The following is a 22689-nucleotide window of genomic DNA, read 5'->3' as shown; positions in this document are numbered from 1 at the left end:
GCTGGGCACCGCGCGCCAAGGAGAGGCTGCTCACGCCGTGCCCTTCACGGTTTATTGTTTCTGGAACAGTGGCCGCACTGCTGGGGGGCGGCCTGTGCAGCTGGAGATCTCAGCACCTCGGGCGAGGATGGGGAGGGAGGGACTCGGGCAGCGGGGCGGGCCCTGTGGCCGGCAGGTAGCCGGGAGATGAGCGGCGGCAGCGCGGTGGCCACCGGAAGCAGCAGCTGGAGGCGTCGCGGGGCCGCCCTCACCGCACCAGGTGGAAGGTGAGCCAGTACATTAGCAGGGGCTGCGCCGCCGCCACGGCCATGGTCAGGTACATGCGCAGCTGGTTCCGCGCCCCACGCACCGGGATGCCCTCGGCCGCCGCCTCGGCCAGGATCTTCAGCCGCAGCGTCCGGATCTGGGCGGGGGAGGGGTTCACTCTTGAGCCCGGCCTCCTTCCAGACTCCAGTTTCCCCACCCCTCCATAGCGCAGCTGGGCTCAAGTCTCTGCTCTTGAGGAGCCTTGGTTTCTCCCAAATCTCCTAACACGCGGAGGACCTGCTCCTCCTCCCAGGCCTTGGGAGAAAATGTGAGGGTTCCAAACTCAAACGCTAGGCGAGTCCTCTTAAGGGAGTGAGGTGGGAACTTCACTGTGAATACTCCACCTGAGGGGATGGCCAGGCTTGGCCCTTTGGCCGCCGCCAGCTTGTGTTGACCGCTGACAATTTTTCAACACTAACCAGAAATGCCTTCTTTTTCTTAACTTTTTTTTCCCACCCCCTCCCCCGCCAGAATTTTAAATAATGACATTTAAGTCGAAGTTTATCTGAGCAGACCTGGCCCACCAGCCACGAGGTTTTGCCCTCTTCCCCTCACACAGAATCCTCCCAGTACCCTGACGCGCAATTATCATCATCCCCATTTTACAAAAGGGGAAGCAGGTTTAAAGAGAGGAAGTGATCTGCCCAGGATCGAGCAAAGCCTGGGTTCAAACCCAGGCCTGGTGGATCCCAGTGCTCTTAACCAGCACCTCCACTCCAGCTGGATGAACTCTCAGAGAAGCTACTTTGAGGATACTGAACTCTCTTCATCCTAAAAGAAATTCTGGTAGGAAAGCCCATCATGCAAGGACAGTGCAGTGAGGGTGAGAGCCCACTCTAGCAGCCTGGCTGGCGCCTCCTCTTCCTTCAGGACCCCGCTTGGACACCCCCCCCTTCCAGGAAGCTCTCCGGACCCTCAGGCTAGGGCAGCCACTCCAGGGCTCCTCAGTTCACCAGTGTGGGGCCTCTGGTCTAAACTCCCCACCTGACATCCCCTGCTTGGATGCCTCCAGGGACCCACAACTCTGCCCAGGAGGCCGGTGCCCTGAGTCCCATCATTCCCTGAGCCCCAGCTCACCATGAACACAAAGATGGACACACAGCACCAGCCCAGCACCACGTAGTAGCCAATCTTTCCAAAGAGCAGGCCCATTAGGACCCCGCCAATCATCCTGTGGGGGAGAAGGGAAGGCTGGTCTGAGGAAGAAGCCCCAGGGCCGGGGGCTGGCAGTGGGAAGGCGGAGGGGGTACTCACCCAACATATTTGTAGCCCAAGAAGGCCACCAGGTCGATAGTGGTGAGGTCTGTGTTGACAGTGACAAGGTAGAGGCTGAGCAGGATGGCCAGCACCTCCAGTGTCAGCCAGGCCAACGCCGAGCTCGCCTGCAGCCCCAGGAGGTCTGGGGAGAACCTGTCAGCACCCAAGCTCTGTCATTCAGTTAGCTGGCTCAGACCCTCCCTAAGCATCTGCCTGGGGACAGCCTGTATGGGGGGGGGCGGGGGGCGGGGCATGCTGGAGACCCGGCAGGGACCAAGATGGATCTGGGCCCTGTCCTGGAAATCCCATTCCTAGTAACAGCCCAGAAAGGTCAGGGCTGGGATGGGGGAAGCACAGGGCAGGGGAGGTGTGTGACCCCATTGGGAGGTGGGTATCAGACACTTGAGCTAAGGCTTGAAGGAGTAAGGAGTTGATTGGGGAAGAAGGACCTTAGTCTCTGCCATATCCCCAGTGCCTCAACAATTAATTGACTCTAATGACAACTATTTTCCATGCCACCAAGGAAATGAACAGGGGTCTATGAGAGAGGTGGGGGCCTGACGCAGGCTGGAGGGTGGAAAGGCTTCCCCAAGGAAGTAACATCACAGTGAAGACATCATGAATGAATAGGTGCTCAGCAGGTGATGTAGGGGAGGAACACACTCCCCAGCAAAGGGAACTGATGTGCAAAGGCTCTGGGGAGGCAACCCGGGTCCTCTGGAGAAACAGAAAGAGGACCAGAGTGGCGCAGCAGAGTGAGGGAGAGGGGCAGGCGGTGCCAGGCTAAGGGGCTGGGGCTCGGTCTGGGGACAGCTTCTGAGTGGGGGGCGACATGGCCAGGCTCACACCTCAGCCAAGACCTTCCGGCTCGAGTGGGGGTGCAGGGGGTGCGTGGGGGCCGGGCAGCTGGTTAGGAGAGGCCCGGGGAAGGATGGATTTAGTGTCACCCCACACAGGGTGGTGATGGGCTGCACACGGGTGGGAAAGAAGAAAGGGGCAAGGGTGACCCTGAGGGTGACCCTGCGGGCTCTGTCTTGGGCTAACTGGGAATGTGGTGGGGCTCTTCTGAGACAGGGGAACCAAGAGACCTTCCTGACTGCCCCTCAGCTCCCCCAAACCCCACACCACTCTGCCTACTCCAGGCCTCTCTTACCTATCCTGGGTCCCCAGCGCCAGGCCAGCCACCAAGACGTAGGTGATGAAAGCCATGGCTGTGAGAAGGAGACACACAGACACTAGTCAGGAGAAGAAGGACCATCCAGGGCCTCCAGGCACCCAAACCTCTGCCCAAGACAGGCCCACCCAGAGGGAGGAGGGCACCAGGCCGTGGTGGGTAGGGTGAAACCTGGAATGTAGAGGTCAGGAGCGTTGACATCAAAGCGCGGGGCCACTGGTGTGTCCTGCTGGTACTGCACCTCCCAGTCCTGTGGGAGAGTGGAGGGAGCAGGCAGGATGCAGAGCTCGGCTCCTGGCCCGCCTACAGGCCCTCTCTCCGCCGATCTTCCTGCCTCTCACACCTGCCCCAGCCTGACCCACCCCCGCCTAGAGGCTGCCACCCCGCTCAGATGCTCACCTGGTGCAGGTAGGGGAAGAAGAGCAGACCCAGCTTTTTGCCCACATACATGGTGTCCACGGCGAAGTAATACTTGAGCTTGGTGACGGGGATGAAACGGTCGATCTGGGGAGGCAGAGCGCCAACCTGAAGCCCTGGCCCGCCCCAAGGCCCCTACCTGCCCCCACCCCCACCAGCCCGGCCCACTCACGTTCTTATCCACCAGCTCCTTGCCCTGCGCGGCTAGGCTGCTCCCGTAGGCCATGGCCATGTTGGACACAGGATCACCCAGGAAGGCCGTCTGGGGCGAGGCGGAGGCTGTAGGGTAGCCCAGGCCGCCAGGCGCCCGCTGGGCCCCGTAGCCTCGGCTCTGGGCTGAACTCGTGTCATCAAAAAGCTGGTGGGGGTCAGCCATGCCTGGCTGGGACACAGGTACCCTCCGCTTCGAGGCTGCAGGGGGATAAGGGTGGGGAGCCTCATTCATTTTGCAGGAGCTCTCCCTCCCACTTCTGTCGCAGTGGGGCGCTGGTTTTGCTGTCAGATGGGTGTCTAGTCAGCTCTGGGCGGCCTCTGCTTGCCATCCATCCATCCATCCATCCATCCATCCAAATAACAATGATGATGATGAGGATGACGATGACGGCTACTATGTCCTGGGGTTGACTGCACAGAATCCTGTGCTAAGCCTCTTACAAACAAGGTCTCTAGACAGACCTTGTCCCTTCATGTTCCCTCTTACTCATCCGGCTCCAGCCACACCGGCCTCAGCACTCAGTGAACACACCAGGCACATTCCCACCTCAGGGCCTCTTCACTGGCGGCTCCTCTGCCTGAATGCTCTTGCCCCAGACATCCTCAGGGCTCCCTCCTCTCCCAGAGGTCTTGGCTCTGTGGGGTCTTCCCCAGCCATCCTGTCTACAACTGCATCTCCCTTGGTGCCACCCCCTCATCCCTCTTCCCCACTTCATTTATATCCACAGAAATCAGCACCAGCTGACATACTAGCTGTTTATTTTATTCACTGTCTGTCTCCCCCACTCAAATGTGAGCCCCCCCAACAAGGTGAGGAGCTTTGTCTTGTTTGTGGCTGAAGCCCCAGCCCCTAGAACAGGGTTAGAGTAGGTGCCTGATGAACGAATAAATGGCCGTGCACATTTTACAGATGTGGAAACTGAGGCTCAGACAGGCTAAATGACTTGTGCAAAGGGCCAAACTGAGGGAGAGACAGAGCAGGATTCCAACCCAGGTCACCCTGTTAAATACTGTAATAATTAAACCCCAGCTGAGCACTTAAACCACACACCAGGCCGTGTTCTAAACACTATGGATTAACTCATTTAATCCTCACAACAATCCATTTTGTGTTGGTGAGACTATCATCCCATTTTACAGATGGGAACCGTGAGCCCCAAAGAGGCTCAGGCCCTTTCCCAGAGTCATACAGATGGTGTGAAGCAGAGCCGAGTTTCAAGTTTTCAAAAGATCCCTCCATTTCTTGTGGGGAACAGACTGGGAAGGCAGGGACAAGATGAGGGGAGAGGAGAGGAGGGGAGGGCAGGGGAGGGGAGGGGGAGGAAGCTGCTGAGGTGGTCCAGGTGGGAGAGCAGGATGAGGCGGGGTGGGGAGGGGAGGGGCTGCTTCTGGCGAATATTTGGAGGTAGGAGAGGCAGGATTGCTGGAGGTGTGCTTGGCTGCGGTAGGGTAAGGAAGATGAAGAAATCCATGCTGTCTTCCCAGATTCTGGTCTGAGTGATCAAGTGGATGGGAGTGCTGTCTACTGAGATGGGGAATATGGAGAGGGCATATTTGAACCCAGCACTCGGGCTCCAGCACCCTGACCAATAAACCATGCCACTGCAGCAAACATTTACTGAGCTCCTCCTCTGTGCCAGGCGCCAGAGTGGGAACAGGGTGATAGAATTACAATGGGATGCGGGAGAGGAATCACATAATCCATGTCATGACTTTCTCTGCACCTCAGTTTTCTCCTCTGCAGGATGATGTCAACGCTCCAGGGCAAAGTGACATAATCTCCTCAGCCCCTGGCCTGGCCCATAAAAAAGTGGTCAATCCCGTCACCTATTATCAATAACTAGCCCCTCGCCTCTTCCTCTTCATTATTTGTAGCCTGAAAACAAACCCAGGTAGTCCTCTGTCCCAGAGCAAGCAGCACTGGCCCCGGCCCACTTGTCCCCAGGCACCACTTCTCTTTTCCCTCTCCCACTTCTGGCCAAAGGGCTGGCTTCCTGAAAGCTTTAGTGTAAGCACTTCCTCCCTCTTTGTCGCCCCCTCAGCCCTTGGCATTTGGGGTTCTGCTCTCACCGGTCCCCTAAATGCCTCTGCGCTACCAGGCCAAGGCCGGTATTCCACTCTCCTCAGACTCAAGCTCCTCGGCAGCACTGAGGCCCTCGCTCCAAATGTCAACCTCCAACTCTCTGCTCTCTTGGCTTCTGAGACACTGTACTACCTCTTTCTCTTTCCTGTCAGAGCCCCACAAACATCGACTGAGCACCTCTGTGGGTTAGGCTCTGCTGCAGGCCAGGTGGATACAGCAGTGAACCAAAAGGGAAAAACTCCTGCCTTCATGGAGCTGATGTTCTGATCGGTCCCTCTCAATCAATGATTTCTCTCCAGCTCCCTGAATTGTGTGCCCCAATTTTCCACCCTTACCTTTGTCTTCTCTCACCTAGGGCAATCTCACCACACCCATGGCTTTCACAGCCACCCACCCGGTCCCCTGGGCTGTCTCTAGCCATCACTTCCTGCCAAGGCCCCAGGGCCTTTACCTCTGACATCAGTTCTCACCCACCTGGTCTCAATGTTACCCTCCCTTCTCAGACTGTCATCTTGTACCTGACTTAAATGTCCTCCTACCAGCTTCCCCTGCTCATTCTTAGCCCCAACAACCTCCTTTCCAGTCAGCAGCCAGAATGATCTTAAATGTAAAAGAGAATATTTCATGCCCTCTGCCTAAGATCGGTGCCCACTGCGCTGAGAATAAAATCCAAATGCCTAGGAGGCCCTGCATGACCCAGCCCTGCCAACCTCCCTGGTTTGCTACCTCTTCTGGGACTCACTCCACCAGTCACAAGGGCCTCCTCCTCTCCGGCCCTGAACTTGCCAAGCTCCTTGCCCCCTCAGGCTTTTGAACATACAGTGCTATCACCTTGGAACACCTTCCCACAATTAACACCTGACAATACAGCACTCAGGCCTCAGCTCAAAGGATTCCTTCTCAGAGAGACCTTCCTTACTCCTCAATATAAAGCACTAGCCCCACACTGTTCTTTCTCATAACATCCAGCGGTTCGTTTTTCTCTTCCAAGTACTTGTCACAATTTCTGAATCTATATTCATTTGTCTACTTGCTTACTCAGCACAGGCCTCCCACGCTTTTCCCTCACACCATAAATTCCCTTCCTCGGGCTAATTCCTCATCATTCGATATTACCTCTTCCAGGAAGCTTCACTGACACGGCTGGGCTGGGGTCATGTTTCCTAAGCTGGGCTAACACAACATCTCCATCCCAGCCATAACCACTCTGATTGTGCTTCCCCCATCCCTGCCCTGACCCCTCTGCCTGCTCTTCTCTTATCACAGCTCCATCACGCTAGACTGTCGCTGTCTTCTGCTCTGTACTGGTAAGCTCCATGAAGACAGGAACCAGGACTGGTGGGCACGGCTATATCCCCAGCATCGCCTACCACAGGGCCAGTCAGGCATCTTACAAAGGTTGAGGGAGGAATGCATGCATCATGTCTTAAGGCCTCCTCAACCCCTAGTCAGTTTCCGGCTTATTCCCTTTACAGTCTTAATCACTCCCGAAATTATCCTGCTGCCTAGTCTGCTTCCAAGTTTAGTGTCTGTCTTCCCAATAAACTCTGAGCTGTAAGTTGCCAAGTTGCTGGTTACTACTGGGTACCCAAATTGCAGCACAGGGCCTGGCACAAAGGAGCTGAAGTAAGATATGCTGAATGAATAAATGAGACGCACTCATACTCCCGGAGATGAAGAGGAACTTGAAGAGAGAGATACAGATTCACAGACATGGAAAAAGGGGATTAACAGCACAATAAACACAGGTTCAAATCTTAAAAGAGGGGTAAACGCGGCCCTCTGCGATCACGCAGGGCTATGAACGCCGTCCTAAGGTGCGTGGGCAACAGCCCAAGGCCACAGAAGGGTGGGGAGAGGACAGACGACTAACTGCAAATGAATGAAAGTCGTGTTATTCTGCACATCATACAATATCCTGCCCAAACTTGTTTTCTTCTAAAGGAATTTTCTAAAGAAAAGAAGAATCGAGTCCAATGCGCCCCGTACCCGGACCTGGCATCCCTGCGCTGTGCACACCTCGTAGCTCCAGATCCCCGACCTCGTGACCTCCGACCTGCGGCGACCTCGCCAACAGCCAAGGCGGCCCCGCCACGCCCCGCCCTCCCTAGTTCCTCGGTCGGCCACGTACGCCACTTACGCTGCCGGGGCGTCCCCGCAGCCGCCAAGCCTGCCGGGTGCATCTCTCGCTGCCGCCACCGCCACCGCAGCCCCAGCCACGGTTCGAAATGTGCCCGCCCGGCTCCCGTAGCCACGCCTCACCGGCCACACGACAGCCAATGGGCGTCACGATCGCGCAGACGCCACGCCCCCTCACGGAGGCCCGGACAAGCTGGCGGGTAAGAGGGGAGGATTGGAGGCCGGTGACGTTAGGCTAGAGTCAGGCCTACAGGGCAAGGAGGGCGGAGCCCGGAACAATCGAAGGAGTAGGCGTGTCGTGCATGATGGGAAATGTAGGTGTCTAGCGAAGAGGGCGATGGGAAATGGAGTTCTCTATAGACAACGCTCAATTTGGCTCTTGAGAACACTGGGGAGCGAGAGAAGGGTGTGGAGCAGGAGAGGAGAGACCCGTTAGTGTTCCCCAGGGGCTAGGCAGAGTTGTGCGGGCTCTAGCGCTTATACAGTTTTGGCAGACTTTAGGTATTAAAGTGATTATTTAGAGGGAGAAAAGGATATCCAACAAGTTAGGTGGGAAGAACCAGGTGTCTTTACTCAAGACGTATTGTTAAAAAACAAAATTAGGGGGCTTCCCTGGTGGCGCAGTGGTTGAGAATCCGCCTGCCGATGCGGGAGACACGGGTTCGTGCCCTGGTCCGGGAGGATCCCACATGCCGCGGAGCAACTGAGCCCGTGAGCCATGGCCGCTAGGCCTGCGCGTCTGGAGCCTGTGCTCCGCAACGGGAGCGGCCACGACAGTGAGAGGCCCGCATACCGCAAAAAAAAAAAAAAAAAAAAAAAAAAAAAAAATTAGGGACTTCCTTGGCGGTCCAGTGGTTAAGCCTCCGCGCTTCCACTGCAGGGGGCGTGGGTTCCATCCCTGGTTGGGGAACTAAGATTCCACATGCCAGCGTGATGCGGCCAAAAACAAACAAAAAAAACCCCACAAACAAAACAAACAAAAAACCCCAAACTAAACCGAGTAAAATTTCTTAAATTAATTTTTTATTGGAGTATAGTTGCTTTACTAAACCGAGTAAATCTGAAGACCTACGGGATTTATTCAAAAATTTATGAATCGGGCAACATCCCATCTAGTAAATAGAACGGAGCTTGAAGGAGTTGTACAAAATGGAGGGTTTTTTATAGAAGGAGGCAAGGAAGTTATTAGCAAGAGAAAAGAAAGAATTATTTCAGGCCAGGTCACCTTCTTTTGGGGGTAGGGTGAGAATCTATCTTATAGAATACCTCTTCTTCCTTTGCGGAGAGTAGGGGTGGGGGCGTGGGGAGTGTAGAAATGGTGAGGTTCCACATAACAGATTACCTCGCTGGTGCTGACCAGGAAATTCCAGACTGGCCGATTAAGATTACCTTCCTGGGGAAGGACAAAATTGCAGTTAGGTCAGATGTTAAAATCTAGGTTTGGTATCATGGGCTTTAGCACGAGTGACGCCATTTGGGGTCTGTGGTTTTCTCTTTAACAACATCTTTAGACATTTTCCCCAAAAGTCATAAAAATGCTCCTGTCTTGCAACCTGGTTTCCCTGGTTTGCCAAAAAACATTATAACCCCCAGCAAGTGAGTACACACAGGCACACCTGCAAGTGAGGGGCCCTAAACATTAAGCTACCTTAGTCTCTCCCATCTCTGCCCTCCGTCTCCCCCTTTATCTAACCCTGTCTCCCCCTCAGCCTCCCCTTTTCTGTCCCTCAGTCTCCTCCAGTTATCTCAGGCAAAGATAATGGTAGAAATGACTTCTGGGGAGTGATGGCACTCCGGAAGGATGTCAGCAAGTGACCGTGTCACTGTGGCTTTCCCTTTCCTCCTCTGAGACACTGTCTTTTCTGGGGAACTTAAAGACTGTTCTAGTCTCTCAGTTATGACTCTTGGCTGCACAGTCCTCTAGCCTTCACCATCCCAGCCCGTATCACCCTGCCTGTGCTTCCCTTATCACAGCCCTGAGCCTCTGGGCTGTCACTCTGTTGAAGTGCGGGGAGCCCCCCACCCCGAGGGCAGGGCCCAGGGACTGTCTTGGTCACTGCGTGTCCCCAGCATCACCCAGCAAAGCGCCGGGCACAAAGTGAGGGCTGAGCAAAGATTTGGTAAATAGCTAAGGATCCCCACTCTGTGAGGGCACAGGTGACACCTGGCTCTGTGGTGTCCCCTTTGTGAGTTAGACAGGGGTTCCCTCCAGGTGGACGCAGCTCCACTCCAGAACGCACGACCTGGCGCGTGGAGCTAGGGCTGATTTCAGTTTGTCCCCTTGTCCCCTCAGCCACGCGCCCCGGTGCGGCGCACAACCTTCGCAGCCTTGAGCAATGGCCCTAAGGAGTCTCTTTTCGGTCCGCTAGCCGCAAAGAGACTTAGGATTCTCTCTGGCGTAGGGAGCCGCGGCTCCGGGGAGGAAGCAAAGGAAGGAAGGGGGAGAAAAGGAAGAATACTCCCAACCCAAGCATCCCGCTGGTCTCCTGGGTCCGGGAGCGCTGGTCTCCTCCCTCTGTCCTCACACCTGGCGGTGGGGCGTGACTCAGTTTCCTCCACCCCCGCCCCTCCCCTTTTTCCTCTTCTTCCTCTTTGGGGCGCTGGCGGCCGCGCGTCAAGCACTCCCGGAACTGAAGCTGGGCGCCTGGCGGTCGGGAGGCAGGGGCCACGTCAGCGGAGCGGCCGGGAGCTTGGCGGGCCGGCCGGCTGCGCCATGCGGCGGGGAGCGCTGCTGGCGGGCGCCCTGGCGGCGTACATCGCTTACCTGGTGCTGGGCGCGCTGCTGGTGGCGCGGCTGGAGCGGCCGCACGAAGACCGCCTCCGAGCTGAGCTGCAGACTCTGCGCCAGCAGCTGCTGCAGCGCAGCCCGTGTGTAGCTGCCCCTTCCCTGGACGCCTTCGTGGAGCGGATGCTGGCGGCAGGACGGCTGGGGCGCGCAGCACTCGCCAACGCCTCGGGGTCCGCCAACGCCTCGGACCCCGCCTGGGACTTCGCCTCGGCGCTCTTCTTCGCCAGCACGCTGGTCACCACCGTGGGTACGTGAGGGCCGCCCCAAACCCCCGACCCGGGACTCCCCCGAGCCCCCGGCTCCCTAGGGACCCAGGAGCCGCCACGAAATGCCCTGATCCCGGCGGATCATTCCCGATCTACTCTGAGCCCAGGATCCCCTCAAACCCCCGCCCCAACGAGGACCTGGGACCCACACTCATGGGCTCCTCCACCTTGGGGAGCCTCCATCCATGCCTTTCCTCCCACGAAATCCACCAGTTCCCTAAGGGACCAGAGCCACCCTCAGAGTACCTTCTGGCAAGCATCTGGGACCTCATTCCTCTGCCTTAACTCCCTTGGAGACCCGGGTCTGTCCAGTCCCCTCTGGGCCTAGAACTACCCTCAGAGACCTCCTGCGAGAACCCCGGACCCTCTGCCTGAGACCCTCGCCCCATCTGGACTGGGACCTCAGCCATGCTGAGCTCTCTCTGGCTCAGACCGCCATCCCCTCCAACACTGTCTCCTGGTTCTCCAGATATGTTCTTCTGGGTTGCCCCCTGGGAAGCCTTTCCCCAATGTCCTCCTGACCCCGGTGCCCCAGTGAGGACCCTGAATCTCCAGACCCTCTCCAGGTGCTATCCCTAAAGACCTTACTGCCAGTAGACATCCCTCAGCCAGAACCTGGGGCCTCTATCTCAGACTTCTAGCCCTCTGGACCTAGACCACTCCCCAGCAAGGGGCCCTGCCCTCCTCCTGACCAAGGACCACCCCCACCCTCATACTCCCCTGCAGGTAGCCCTGACTCCAGACACAGGGCCCCTCTTCACATATCCCACTCCATCTTAACATCTTTGTATTGAGGAGCCCTCGATGCAAGGTTTTCCTCCCAATAGGGACACCCCTGTTCCCTCTGAACGTGGGACTTCCAATTCAGCAGCCCCCAGCTGCGGAAGTGTGTGAGAGAACTAGAGCACCTTCCAGGAAGGGCCTCTGACTTTCCAACCAGAAGCTACCTAGCCTGGACTCCCACCCCTCCAGTCCCAAAACGGCACCAGCAAAAACCCCTACTGTTTTCCAAGCCAGGGACTCCCCATGGGGACCCCTTTGTTTATTTATATTGGCCACTGCAAGGCATGTGGGATCTTAGTTCCCTGAACACAAACCCGTGCCTCCTGCAGTGGAAGTGTGCAGTCCTAACCACTGGACCACCAGGAAATTCTTTGCAGACCTTTTTGAACCTGAGAACCCCTAGCTGAGACTCTCACCACTCTCTGGACCCTGACACCCATCGTAAGAACCCCAGAACCACCTGGGACCCCAGAGCCCTCCACACACGCTGTCCCTGAGAGCAGAATCGCCCCCCTCCCCGGGATGCCAGCGCAGGGAGTCGGCTCTCTGCACCTGCTACCCCTCCCCCGAGACCCCCTGCCCAACCTGAATTTCCCAAGAAAGGGAACCTCCTGGGGACCTGGGACCCCTTCAGTATCCTCCAGACCCACAGCTGGGACCTTTCTCTCCACCCCAGCCCTGCTGTAGTCTGCTCTGGACCTGAAGTTCTACCTCCATCAAGGACACTCCAGGCTCTCTGTACCCCAGACCCGCCCCCACTGTCCACTAAAGACCCTTACCACTTTCCACCCTTGACACTCTCAGCCAGGACCTGAGACACACACCCCCCTCCCATCAGCCCCATAGCATTGTCTACCCCCGTCATGTCCCCTCAGGCATCCTTGGGCTCAGAAGCCCCTTCTGCCGGAGGATTCCCCTCCCAATCCCATTTGTGATCCAGAAAACACCCCCACTGGTGCCTGTCCCCCTTCTTCCTCTGGACCCAGGACCCCAACCCCAAACCAGGATTCTTTTCAAACCAGGACACTGGCCTCTGATTTCAGATTACTGACTGGACCCCACAGATCCCCTACAGCCTCAGGTGGGACTGACACCCCCTCCCAGCCCTACCCGGGAAATCCTTCACCTCGGGGGGGCCCCTCAGACCTGGAAAATCCTTTTGTTGTCCGGCTCTGCTGGTCCTCCCACAGCCCCTCCCCAGCCCCCAAACTTCCTCTTTGCCTCTGCTAGGATTTGGATAGGGGAGGTGGCTGGGGCCCAGCTAGCCCAGACTCCTAACTCCCTTTCCCTGCCGACAATAGGAGGCAGCCTTTGCTTTTTTTTTTTTTTTTTTTTTTGCGGTATGCGGGCCTCTCACTGTTATGGCCTCTCCCTTTGCGGAGCACAGGCTCCGGCGGCATGTGGGATCCTCCCGGTCCACAAACCCGCGTCCCCTGCATCGGCAGGCGGACCCCCAACCACTGCGCCACCAGGGAAGCCCCGAGCCTTTGCCTTTCGTGCCCTGTCATTGTTGTGTGGATCAGCAAACCAAGGCCCCCGGGCAGCAGGGCTGGATGCTTCTCACAGACTCTTCCCAGTTGCTGGCTGGGCCTGCCCGACCTGCTCCCCGGCTTCACTCGCCCTCTGTCTCCTCCCAGATCCTGGCTTCGGAGAAGTTGTCCCAGGCAAGACAGGTGAAGAAGCCAAACTCAAGGCAGGCACCGTCTGGGTGATCTCTAGTTGTCAGTGTCCTCCCTCATCTGTCAAATGGGGATAATAACACTCCCTACTTCACAGTAATAGCAAAATACCTGGTAGAGGACTTAACCACATATGGACTTTAACTCACTCAGTACAATAAGCCTGTGAGGCAGGTACCATTAGTGGTTCTATTTTTCAGCAATAGGAACTGAGGCCCAGAGAGGTTGGACAACTTGCCCAAGGCCACACAGGTAGGAAGTATAGCATGTGGTTTTGAACTGAGGCTGTCAGGCCTCAGAGTCCCATGCTGTTAACCAGTACACCACACTACCTCTTCAGCTTGCATGAATGAAGGACGGTGATGTATGTATATTAAAAAAAAAATTCTGGCATTCGTTAAAAATGGTAGGTTATTGCAACAGGGGAGAGAGACTGAACTCAATTCCAAATATAGCAAAGACAGCTGGAGATTTAGAGCTGAGAGCAAAGTGAAGGGGTCAGTGGATGGAAAATTACTAAGAGGAGACATGGAAGGTAGGGGGATTCTTGCTAAACTGGCTTAATAGGATTCTTGCTAAAGACCGGCCAAGGACTTTGATATCAGTGGTGGATGGTGAGGAATCTGACCAGATATTAAGAGTGGGGGAATTCTCTCCCTAAACCAACTGAGGATTCCTGCTAAAACTGGGCTTAGTCAAGAAGAGGCCTCAGGACTTCCCTGGCAGTCCAGTGGTTTAGACTCTGCACTTCCAATGCAGGGGCGCAGGTTCGATCCCTGGTCAGGGAACTAAGATCCCACATGCCACGTGGCACAGCCAAACAAAAAAGAAAGAAAAAAAAAGGAAGAGGGCTCAGAGGAGCCTGACTAAAATTTGATCAAGGTGGGAGTCTGTGTCCATGTGAAGTGCCGGTAATAATAACTGAGACTGACAGAGCCTCAGTTATTATTATTGTTACTGGTGAATCCGGGAGCCCTGAATGTATCTGGAGAAATGGAAGACCATACGTCATTCAGAGAGACCTCACCCACAGCGTCCCTGGTCTTGTCATAGGCCCTAGTCTTCTGAGGGGTTTTGTCATAGGTCCTAGTCTTCTGAGGAAGACCTGGGGCCTGGAGCGAGTCCAGGCAGCCGTGCTGTGATTGAGGCCAGGGCTGGAGGTGTCGACTTACCTGCAACTGGGAATGGGGGGAGGGAGAGAGCATTACATGCTAACTCTTTCTATGCCCGTGCTAGGTGCTACACCCTGTCCCAACCTGTATTTGAGGAAGGCATTGTTTATGAGGCCATTTTGCAGTACTCTGAGGAAACTGAGGCTCAGAGAGGAGAAGTCACTTGGCCAAGGTGATGCAGGGACCAAATAACAAAGCACCGATTTGGACTTGGCTCTCTTGGAGGTAGCAAGTTGAGGCTCACAGCCCCCATTCTATTCTAACTCTATGATTTTTCTGCTTATAAGGATTTCATGTCATCCGCAAACCTGTCATTTTAGCTAGGCTGCTGGGGTTTCTCTATCAAAAGCCTTGTATTAATGAAGCTTGGAGCCATGAGTGATAAACCTCAAATAACAGCTGCTTAAATAAGATGGAAGTTTATTTCTTGCTCACATTCAAGGGAGTCAGTCTAAGACCAGGATGGTGCTTCATGGTCAGAGACCTTTGTGTTCCTTCATAACTCCTGGGCACGGTTTCCATTCCCAAGCTCATCTCATGGTCCCAGATGGCTGCTCACCTCCAGCCTTCATATCTGTGTTCCAGGCAGCAGGAGGAGGGAGGAAAGAAGGAAGATAGGCATCTCCCTTTCTCTAAGGACACTTCCTGGAAGTTGCTTGCTTCTTTCATATATACCTCATTGGCCATAAATTATTCCAGAGCCACACCTAGCTGCACCGGAGGAGGGAATGTCTTTATTCCAGGTGTCCACCTGTCCAGCAAGAACTAGAGGATCCTTTATTTTTCCCTAGTTTTTTATTTATGTATTTATTTTTTTAAATTGTGACATAACATAAAATTTACCGTCTTAACCATTTTTAAGTATACAGTTCAGTGGTATCAGGTACATTCATATTGTTGTGCAACTATCACCACCATCCATCTCCAGAACTCTTCTTATCACGCAAAACTGAATCTATACCCTTATATACTAACTCCCCATTTGCCCCTCTCCTCGGCTACTGGCAGCCATCGTTCTACCTTCTTTTTCTTTTTTTTTTTTTTGGCTGTGTTGGGTCTTTGTTGCTGCACGCGGGCTTTCTCTAGTTGCAGCGAGCAGGGGCTACTCTTTGTTGTGGTGCGTGGGCTTCTCATTGCTGTGGCTTCTCTTGTTGCGGAGCACGGGCTCTAGGCACACGGGCTTCAGTAGTGGTGGCTCACGGGCTCTGGAGCACAGGTTCAGTAGTTGTGGTGCACGGGCTTAGTTGCTCCGCGGCATGTGGGATCTTCCCAGACCAGGGCTCGAACCCATGTCCCCTGCATTGGCAGGTGGATTCCTAACCACTGCGTCACCAGGGAAGTCCCCGTTCTACTTTCTGTCTCTATGATTTTGACTACACTAAGTACCGCATATAAATGGAATCACAGAGGATTTGTCTTTTTGTGAGTGACTTATTTCACTTAGCATAATATCCTCAAGCTTCATCCGTGTTGCAGCATGTGTCAGAATTTCCTTCCTTCGAAAGGCTGAATAATATTCCATTGTTTGTATTTACGTTTTGTTGATCCGTTCATCCATCTATGGACACTAGGGTGGTTTCCACCTTTTGGCTATTGTGAAGAATGCTGCTATGAACATGGGTGTACAGGTATCTCTTCAAGCCTCTGCTTTCAGTTCCTTTGAGTATATAAAAGCCAGGGGATCTTTTTCTGTGGAGGACGGGCTCGGGGGAAAGCCTGCTCGTATGAGCAATGCTTCCACACTTTCTTACGGGTCACAGGGCTGGATCTGCAGTCTTTTGGGCAAGACATTTTACTGTCAACATAAACCAGGCCCCTTACCACTGCAGTCATACCTCTGACCCTTTGGTTTGCTTTATTTGGGAAATCAAAAGAGATTTTAAATTACACACTGCCAAAGTGACCCAGTTTCACCCACACCTGAATTCCCCTTTACCGTGTTTCTGTTTGCAGAACTCACACCCACCCTGGCCTTCCTGTGTTCCCACGGTCTCCGGGAGCAGAGTGGGGCTTGTCACACCCATTTTAGAGTAGAGGAAACTGAGGCTTTGGGCCAGGGTAAAGCCTGCACCCTTTATTCATTATTTTGACTATCGATCAAGTGCCCACTCTAAGCCAGATACCAGGGCTACAGTAGTGAACAAAACAGACAGAAGCTCCTGCCGTCCTGGAGCTGGCACCCTGTGGGGAGACAGACAGTAACCAAATAACTAAACCATATAGTATGCTAGAAGGTGTTCAGTGCTCTGAAAACAAACTAAAAAGAAGAGCAGGAGGATGTAACAATTTAAAGTGGTGAGGGTGTCACTGAGAAGGTGACATTTGAGCAGACCTGAAGGAGGGGAGGAAGCGAGCCATGTGGATACCTGGGGGAAGAGTGTTCCACCAGGACAGAACAGCCAGTGCAAAGGCCCTGAGGTGGGAGCGTGCTGCCTTGAATTGTGTGGTGCCCTGTGGGTCACCATAAGGACTTTGTCCTTTTACCTGAGTGAGATGGAGCCACAGGTGGACTCTGAGCAGGGGAGGTACATGACCTGACTCACGTGTTCACAGGGCCCCTCTGGCTGCGTGAGGGGAGAAGGGAGACCAGGCAAGAGGCTGCCGGGTAGACAGGACCAGGATGGAGCCGTGGGGTGGAGTGAGGCGAGTGGGTGGGTTTGGGATCTGTCTGAAGGTTGAGACAACAGACAGAAAGTGGGTGTGAGTGACAGGGGAGTCTAGGATGACACCAGGCTCTGGGCCTGAACAGCGGGAAGGGTGGAGGTGCCATCACTGGAGATGAGAGAGTCTAGGAGAGGTGGGTTCGAGAGTGAACTTAGTCCTCAGTTTACAGTGGCCGCAGACCCCGGAGCGGGTGCCGAGTGGACAGAAGGATTCCCCTCACCCCACAGGCTACGGGTACACGACGCCGCTGACCGACGGGGGCAAGGCCTTCTCCATTGCCTTTGCGCTCCTGGGCGTGCCGGCCACCATGCTGCTGCTGACCGCCTCGGCCCAGCGCCTGTCGCTTCTGCTCACCCACGCGCCGCTGTCCTGGCTGAGCCGGCGCTGGGGCTGCCACCGCGCGCAGGCGGCCCGCTGGCACCTGGCGGTCCTGCTGGGGATCGTGGTGACCATCTGCTTCCTGGTACCGGCCGCAGCCTTTGCCCACCTTGAGGAGGCCTGGAGCTTCCTGGACGCCTTCTACTTCTGCTTCATCTCTCTGTCCACCATTGGCCTGGGTGACTATGTGCCTGGAGAGGCCCCCGGCCAGCCCTACCGGGCCCTCTACAAGGTGCTGGTCACAGGTGAGTGGGGTGGCTGGCCGGGGAGCGAGGGCCGGCTCTGAGGGGGACCTGGCCCCAACCCAGGGGGGAGTTGGAAGTCACTGCCCCATCCTGGGGGTTCCTGTAGCCCCACGGCCGTGACCTGGAGGTCTGAGTCCACCCGTGGCCCCTCTGCCGTCTCTGCAGTCTACCTCTTCCTGGGCCTGGTCGCCATGGTGCTCGTGCTGCAGACTTTCCGCCGTGTGTCTGACCTTCACGGCCTCACAGAGCTCATCCTGCTGCCCAGTCCATGCCCTACCAGCTTCGACGAGGATGGGGACGATCGGGTGGACATTCTGGGCCCCCAGCCAGAGCCACAGCAGCCATTCACCACCGGCCTGCACACTGACTACGCCTCCATCCCCAGGTAGCTGGGGGCTGCGGACCTGGCCTGTGGCTGAGGGGCCCAAAGGACTGGACTGACAGACTAGCACGTCCACAAGCACATGCCAGCGTTCCTGAGGCCCTGCCTCCGCTATCCGTCTGTCCTTTGTCTTACGTGCCTGAGCACCGCCCGGATCCAGGAACCAGCATTGCCTGTTTCCCCTGCCCCTCCTCTCACCTCCCTGCACACTCTGTGCTTCCCTGGCTTCCTCACCGTCTCTGTCTCTCCCTCTCACCGTCTCTTTGTTTCTCATTCTTTTACTCACGCCATCTATCACTCACCACCTGCTGATTCTCCCAGGCTCTGGGCTCAGACCTCATTTCAGGTGCTAGATCAGTCACTCCACTTTGGCCAAGTGACCGGCCCTCTCAGAGCCTTGATCTCCCTGTCTGTCAAGTGGAAAGAGTATATTCATTCATTCAAAACTCCCTCCTCTGTGCCAACCCGTGCTGGGCAGTGCTAGGGACATAGCAGTGTTCCAGATGGTCTGGGCCCTGCTCTTATGGGGCTTGCCATCCTGTAAGGTAGACAGAGCTGTCCCCACACAGTGACAGTCCATAACAGGCAGGACTTCAGTGGGGGGGGTGAGGGTGGGGGTGGGCAGAGTGGTCAGGGCTGGGGTGGAGGGAGCACAGGGAATGTACCCAGTCCAGCCTGGAAGGTCAGGGAGGGCTTCCTGGAGGAAGGGGCGACTGAACACAGACCTGAAATCTGAGGACTAGTCTGGGGAAGAAGGTGTACCTGACTCATTTTCCTCAAGTTTATCCAGGGAGCAAGACACATTCGGAGACTCCTGGGGTAGGCTTGTGTGATAGAATCTTCTTCAGCAGCCTGGAAGGCAGGAAGCTAAGGCACTGCTCTTCGTGAGACACCATTGTAACAGCTGTTCCCGTTTACCAAGGACTAATTACATTAGGTGCACTGGGCTCTGGAGCCAGCCTGCTTGGGCTCAAATCCCAACTCAGTCCTGCCTGTGTCCTTGGGTGGTCACTTTGCCTCTGTGATCCTTGGTTTCCTCATCAGTAAAACGGCAATAACAATAGTTACTTCAAAAGATGATTTCACAGAGCCTGCCATGTTATTCTGTGATGCTTTCTTTGGCCAGGCCTTGTTCTGGGTACTTTACATATGAGGTAGATAATGATAATATTATCAGTGGACATGGGCATATCGTAAGCATCCTTAAAGGACCATCTTGGGAACTTGGCTTCTTTCTTGAGGGCACCAGAGAGCCATGGAAGGGTTTTGAGCAGGAGAGGGGCATGGTTAGGTTTGGGTTTTAGCCGCTGTGTGCAGGGGGACACTGAGGCTGGGTGCCCAGGGAAGGCTGGGGCAGGAACAAAGCAGGAGACAATGGGACTGGGTAGGGCCAAGGGAAGGGGAGGAGGGGGCGAGTCGAGGGATGCTCAGGCCAAGTGGACAGGCCATAAGCCTTACAGACTTGTGAGGGATAAGGCCAGAGAAAGGTCCAAGGTTGGTCAGCTGCGCCTGAGGTGGGAGCCTGGGAGAAAGAACAGACTTGAAGGGAGATGCTGAGGCTTGTTTGGAACATGGTGGCTGTGAAGGGCTAATGGGACACACAGGAGAAGGCATCAGGAGGTTACAAGACCCTCAGGGCAAGGGCTCAGTGGGTGGTTGAGGCTGGAGACAGACGAGGAAACCAAAGGCCATGAAGGTGGGTATGACAGCCCTGGGTGGGAGTGAAGAGAGAAGACCAGCCTTGAGAAATCAGCCTTAGGGTATTTATATCAGTAAGAAAAGATTTGGGTTGCAAGTAACCAAATCCTGACTGGCACTGGCTGAAACGATGAGATGGTTGTATATTGTACATCACCAGAGTTGGGGACAGCTCCAAGCATGATACAATCCACAGCTCCAAGAGGGTCTTAGGGCCCCAGGTTCCCTCTCTCTCTGCTCTGTTACCCTTAGCTGAAGGCTTGGCTCCCACATGGGCTCTCCTCATGGCCCCAGAGTGGCTGCCACAGATCCAGGCGTCACAATCAGACATGTTAATTTTTAGTACAGGAAGTTGGTGGGGGCGGTTGAGGGGGGCATCTCTTCCCATGGTGCCTTTTTGGAAACAAGGAAACCTTTTCCCAGTGTCTCCCAGCAGCCTTCTTCTTCCATCTCATTGGCCAAAATTGGCTCACATGCACATCCTGAACCAACCACTGGCCAGAGTGATGGCATCACCATGATTAGCTTGGATTCCTCAGGATTCCCCCTGCCGCCCAGGTCTGAGGCTGGGGCTGAGGTTTTAGTTTGCAGGCTGGTGAATACTTGAACAAAATTGGGCTTCTATTAGAAAGGCAGAAAGTTGGGAGAATGGGCAGACATCAATAAACTAATCAGCCAAGGCAGTGATGTACAATTATGCAGGTTGGGACCTACATAATGGATGCCTGGCTGGTAGGGTGGAAACAAATAGAGTCTGAAGTCCATGGCTGAATATGCCCAAAGGGGACTTCTTTTTCTAATTAACATAACAGCCCCATGTGTTGAGCAGTGACCCTTCAACCAGTGCCCTCCTACCAGAGGGAAGAGCTTACAAAGGAGACAGAAAAGGAGTTCTAGAGAGGAGTAGGAAAACCAGGAGGGTGGAGAGTATTGGTAAGAGATGAGAGAATTTTAAGGACGGAGAAGGCAAAATTGTCAAATGATGCTAAGAAATCACACAAAATTGTTTTAATAACAGTGATAGAAAACACTTATATAGGATTTACTATGTACCAGGCATTGTTCCAAGCCCCTGATACACAAGAATTTATTTAACCCTCTCAGCAACTCTGTGAGTCAGGTACATTCTCCATATTGCAGATGAGGAAAGGAGGCCCAGAGAGGTTAAATAACTTATCCAAGGTCACACAGGAAATGCAAAACGGATTTGGACAAGGTTTTGGTTGGTCACCTTGTCCCACGGAGGCTCAGAAACACCCACTGTCTAGTTCTTTCTCAGTCTCCCAGCCTACCTGTCTCCTCAGAATGGTCGTTGACCCTGCTGCTAAAGTCACTAGCTGGGTGGAAGGCAGTTGCTTGGGGGAGGTGCCTGTGTGATCTGGTTTCTGTTCCTCACCACTTCTCCTTCCAAATTCCCCCAGAAAAAGAAATCAGGCCCTGCTCAGTTCAAGATATTAAAAAAAAAAAAAAAAAAGCAGTGCTTAAAAATGGAAAAAGTAGAAAAGACTGTACAGTGAAAATTAAGTCTTTCTCCTGTACTTGGGCTGTGTTGACAGATTTCTCAGGTCTCCTAGGCATGTACCAGCAATATACATGTGTGTGTATATGTGTGTTATTAATTTTTTTCTTTCACTCTACATAAGTGATACCTAGTACAGTGATGTGGTTACAATCACAGACTCTGGAGGCACAGTCCCTGGGTATAAATCTGAACTCTGTCACTTCTAGGCTCTGTGGTTTGGGACAAGTGATTTCACCTTCCTGTGCCCGAGTTTGCCAATCTGTGAAATGGTATGATAACAGCACCTACCTCATGGACTTGTTGGAGAATTAAGCAATTTAATACTGTAAAGCTCTTAGAACAGTGTCTGGTGCTTAATAAAATGTCAGCTAATGGTTATTCTCATTTCTGCACCTTTTTCATATTATATGTTTCATATATACATGTATGATTTTATATGCTTTCCTAATATTCTCTTTTCTGTGCCTTGCTTTTTTCACCAACCCAGTGTCATTTGGAGATCATTCTAGAGGCACACAAGTAGGTCTCCTATCCTTTTTTATGTCTGTGGTGCCTCCTCTAGGACCCACATCCCATAAATTATTTCCACGTTTCATTAACGGACATGTGGGTGGCTGCCAGTCTTTTGCTGGCATAAGTGATGCTGTAGGGTGTACCTTGTGCATCAAGGTAACAGGGGCCCTCCCCTTGGTGGGGCTATATTCCTGAGTGGGGGGGTGGTGCCATGAGGACACCCCAGTCTCTCTGCCTCTGTGAGTCTAGAAGGGCTCAGGTACACAGCTGCTGGATTTCTTCCCTCAGATGAAGTCACCCTCCCTGGTCTGTGGGGATGGTCTGGGGGGTGGGGAGCACAGACCCCTGTCAGCTCTTCATTTACGTAGAACACTTATAATGTGCTGTGTTGCATAGAGTTGGGAACAAGTGACAGAGAAAGCTCTAGGCCCTACCCTCACGGAGCCTGTGATGCAGTGGGAAACAAAGACCCATTCCCAGACAGACATGGCCTAGCATGGTCAGGGGAAGGATGGGGGCTGCTCACATATCATAGACAAGACCTGAAAGGAGGAAAGTGGTCAGCCGGTGACAAAGTAGGGAATAGCATTCCAGAGGGTGTTACAGCATGTGCACACTCTGGAGGAGAGCGAGCATGCCTGATCAAGGATATTCAAGTCGCTCCGTGTGACTAGACTTTGGACTACAGAGGGAGAAAAGAGATGCCTGGGATAGGAAGGACAACAGGGACGAGATGATGCAGGGCTCTGGAAAACAATTGAGTTTGGATGTTTCCCTGGGGTCCTGGGGAGTCATGGAAGGTGTCCCCAGACCATTAGTATCAGCATCACCTGGAATCTTGCTGGAAATACAAATTCTCCAGCCCCATCTCAAAACTTACTGAATCAGAACCCCTGGGGGTGGAGCCCAACAATCTGTTTTAACAAGCTCTTTTGGTGAGTCTAATGCACGCTAAAGTTTGAAAACCACTGGGGTTTAGAGTAAAGTCAGCTTTGCAGTTCATCAAAAAA

The 22689-nt window shown here is 54.2% G+C and overlaps 2 protein-coding genes across 9 annotated transcripts; one reads left to right on the top strand and one right to left on the bottom strand.

Moving 5' to 3' along the window:
* Window positions 1-38: 38 nt before the first annotated feature.
* On the bottom strand, window positions 39-7834 carry YIF1B (Yip1 interacting factor homolog B, membrane trafficking protein). Of its 5 annotated transcripts, none has more exons than XM_059045074.2 (8): window positions 7591-7834; window positions 3327-3565; window positions 3137-3241; window positions 2909-2987; window positions 2717-2774; window positions 1561-1716; window positions 1384-1477; window positions 39-403 (listed from the first exon to the last, which is right to left on the bottom strand). In XM_059045074.2, exons 1-8 carry the CDS (start codon window positions 7631-7633, stop codon window positions 248-250), a joined length of 930 nt encoding a protein of 309 aa, XP_058901057.1. In that variant the 5' UTR covers window positions 7634-7834; the 3' UTR covers window positions 39-247. The 5 variants fall into 5 exon arrangements, with proteins under 5 accessions (XP_058901057.1, XP_058901056.1, XP_066876182.1 ...); XM_059045073.2 differs by having other exon boundaries at window positions 7582-7690; XM_067020081.1 differs by lacking the exon at window positions 7591-7834 and adding an exon at window positions 7470-7581.
* On the top strand, window positions 6995-21550 carry KCNK6 (potassium two pore domain channel subfamily K member 6). 4 transcript variants are annotated; one of them, XM_067020078.1, is made up of 5 exons: window positions 6995-7198; window positions 7395-7789; window positions 10441-10624; window positions 17169-17564; window positions 17730-21550. In XM_067020078.1, the coding sequence occupies exons 2-5, from the start codon at window positions 7679-7681 to the stop codon at window positions 17951-17953; spliced, it is 915 nt and encodes a 304-aa protein (XP_066876179.1). In that variant the 5' UTR covers window positions 6995-7198; window positions 7395-7678; the 3' UTR covers window positions 17954-21550. The 4 variants fall into 4 exon arrangements, with proteins under 4 accessions (XP_066876179.1, XP_066876178.1, XP_066876177.1 ...); XM_067020077.1 differs by having other exon boundaries at window positions 6995-7267; XM_067020076.1 differs by having other exon boundaries at window positions 6995-7789.
* The last annotated feature ends 1139 nt before the right edge of the window (window positions 21551-22689 follow it).

Source organism: Kogia breviceps, chromosome 18, assembly GCF_026419965.1.
Source record: "Kogia breviceps isolate mKogBre1 chromosome 18, mKogBre1 haplotype 1, whole genome shotgun sequence".
Classification (NCBI taxonomy): Eukaryota; Metazoa; Chordata; class Mammalia; order Artiodactyla; family Physeteridae; genus Kogia; species Kogia breviceps.
This window is presented reverse-complemented; position numbering and strand designations above follow the sequence as displayed.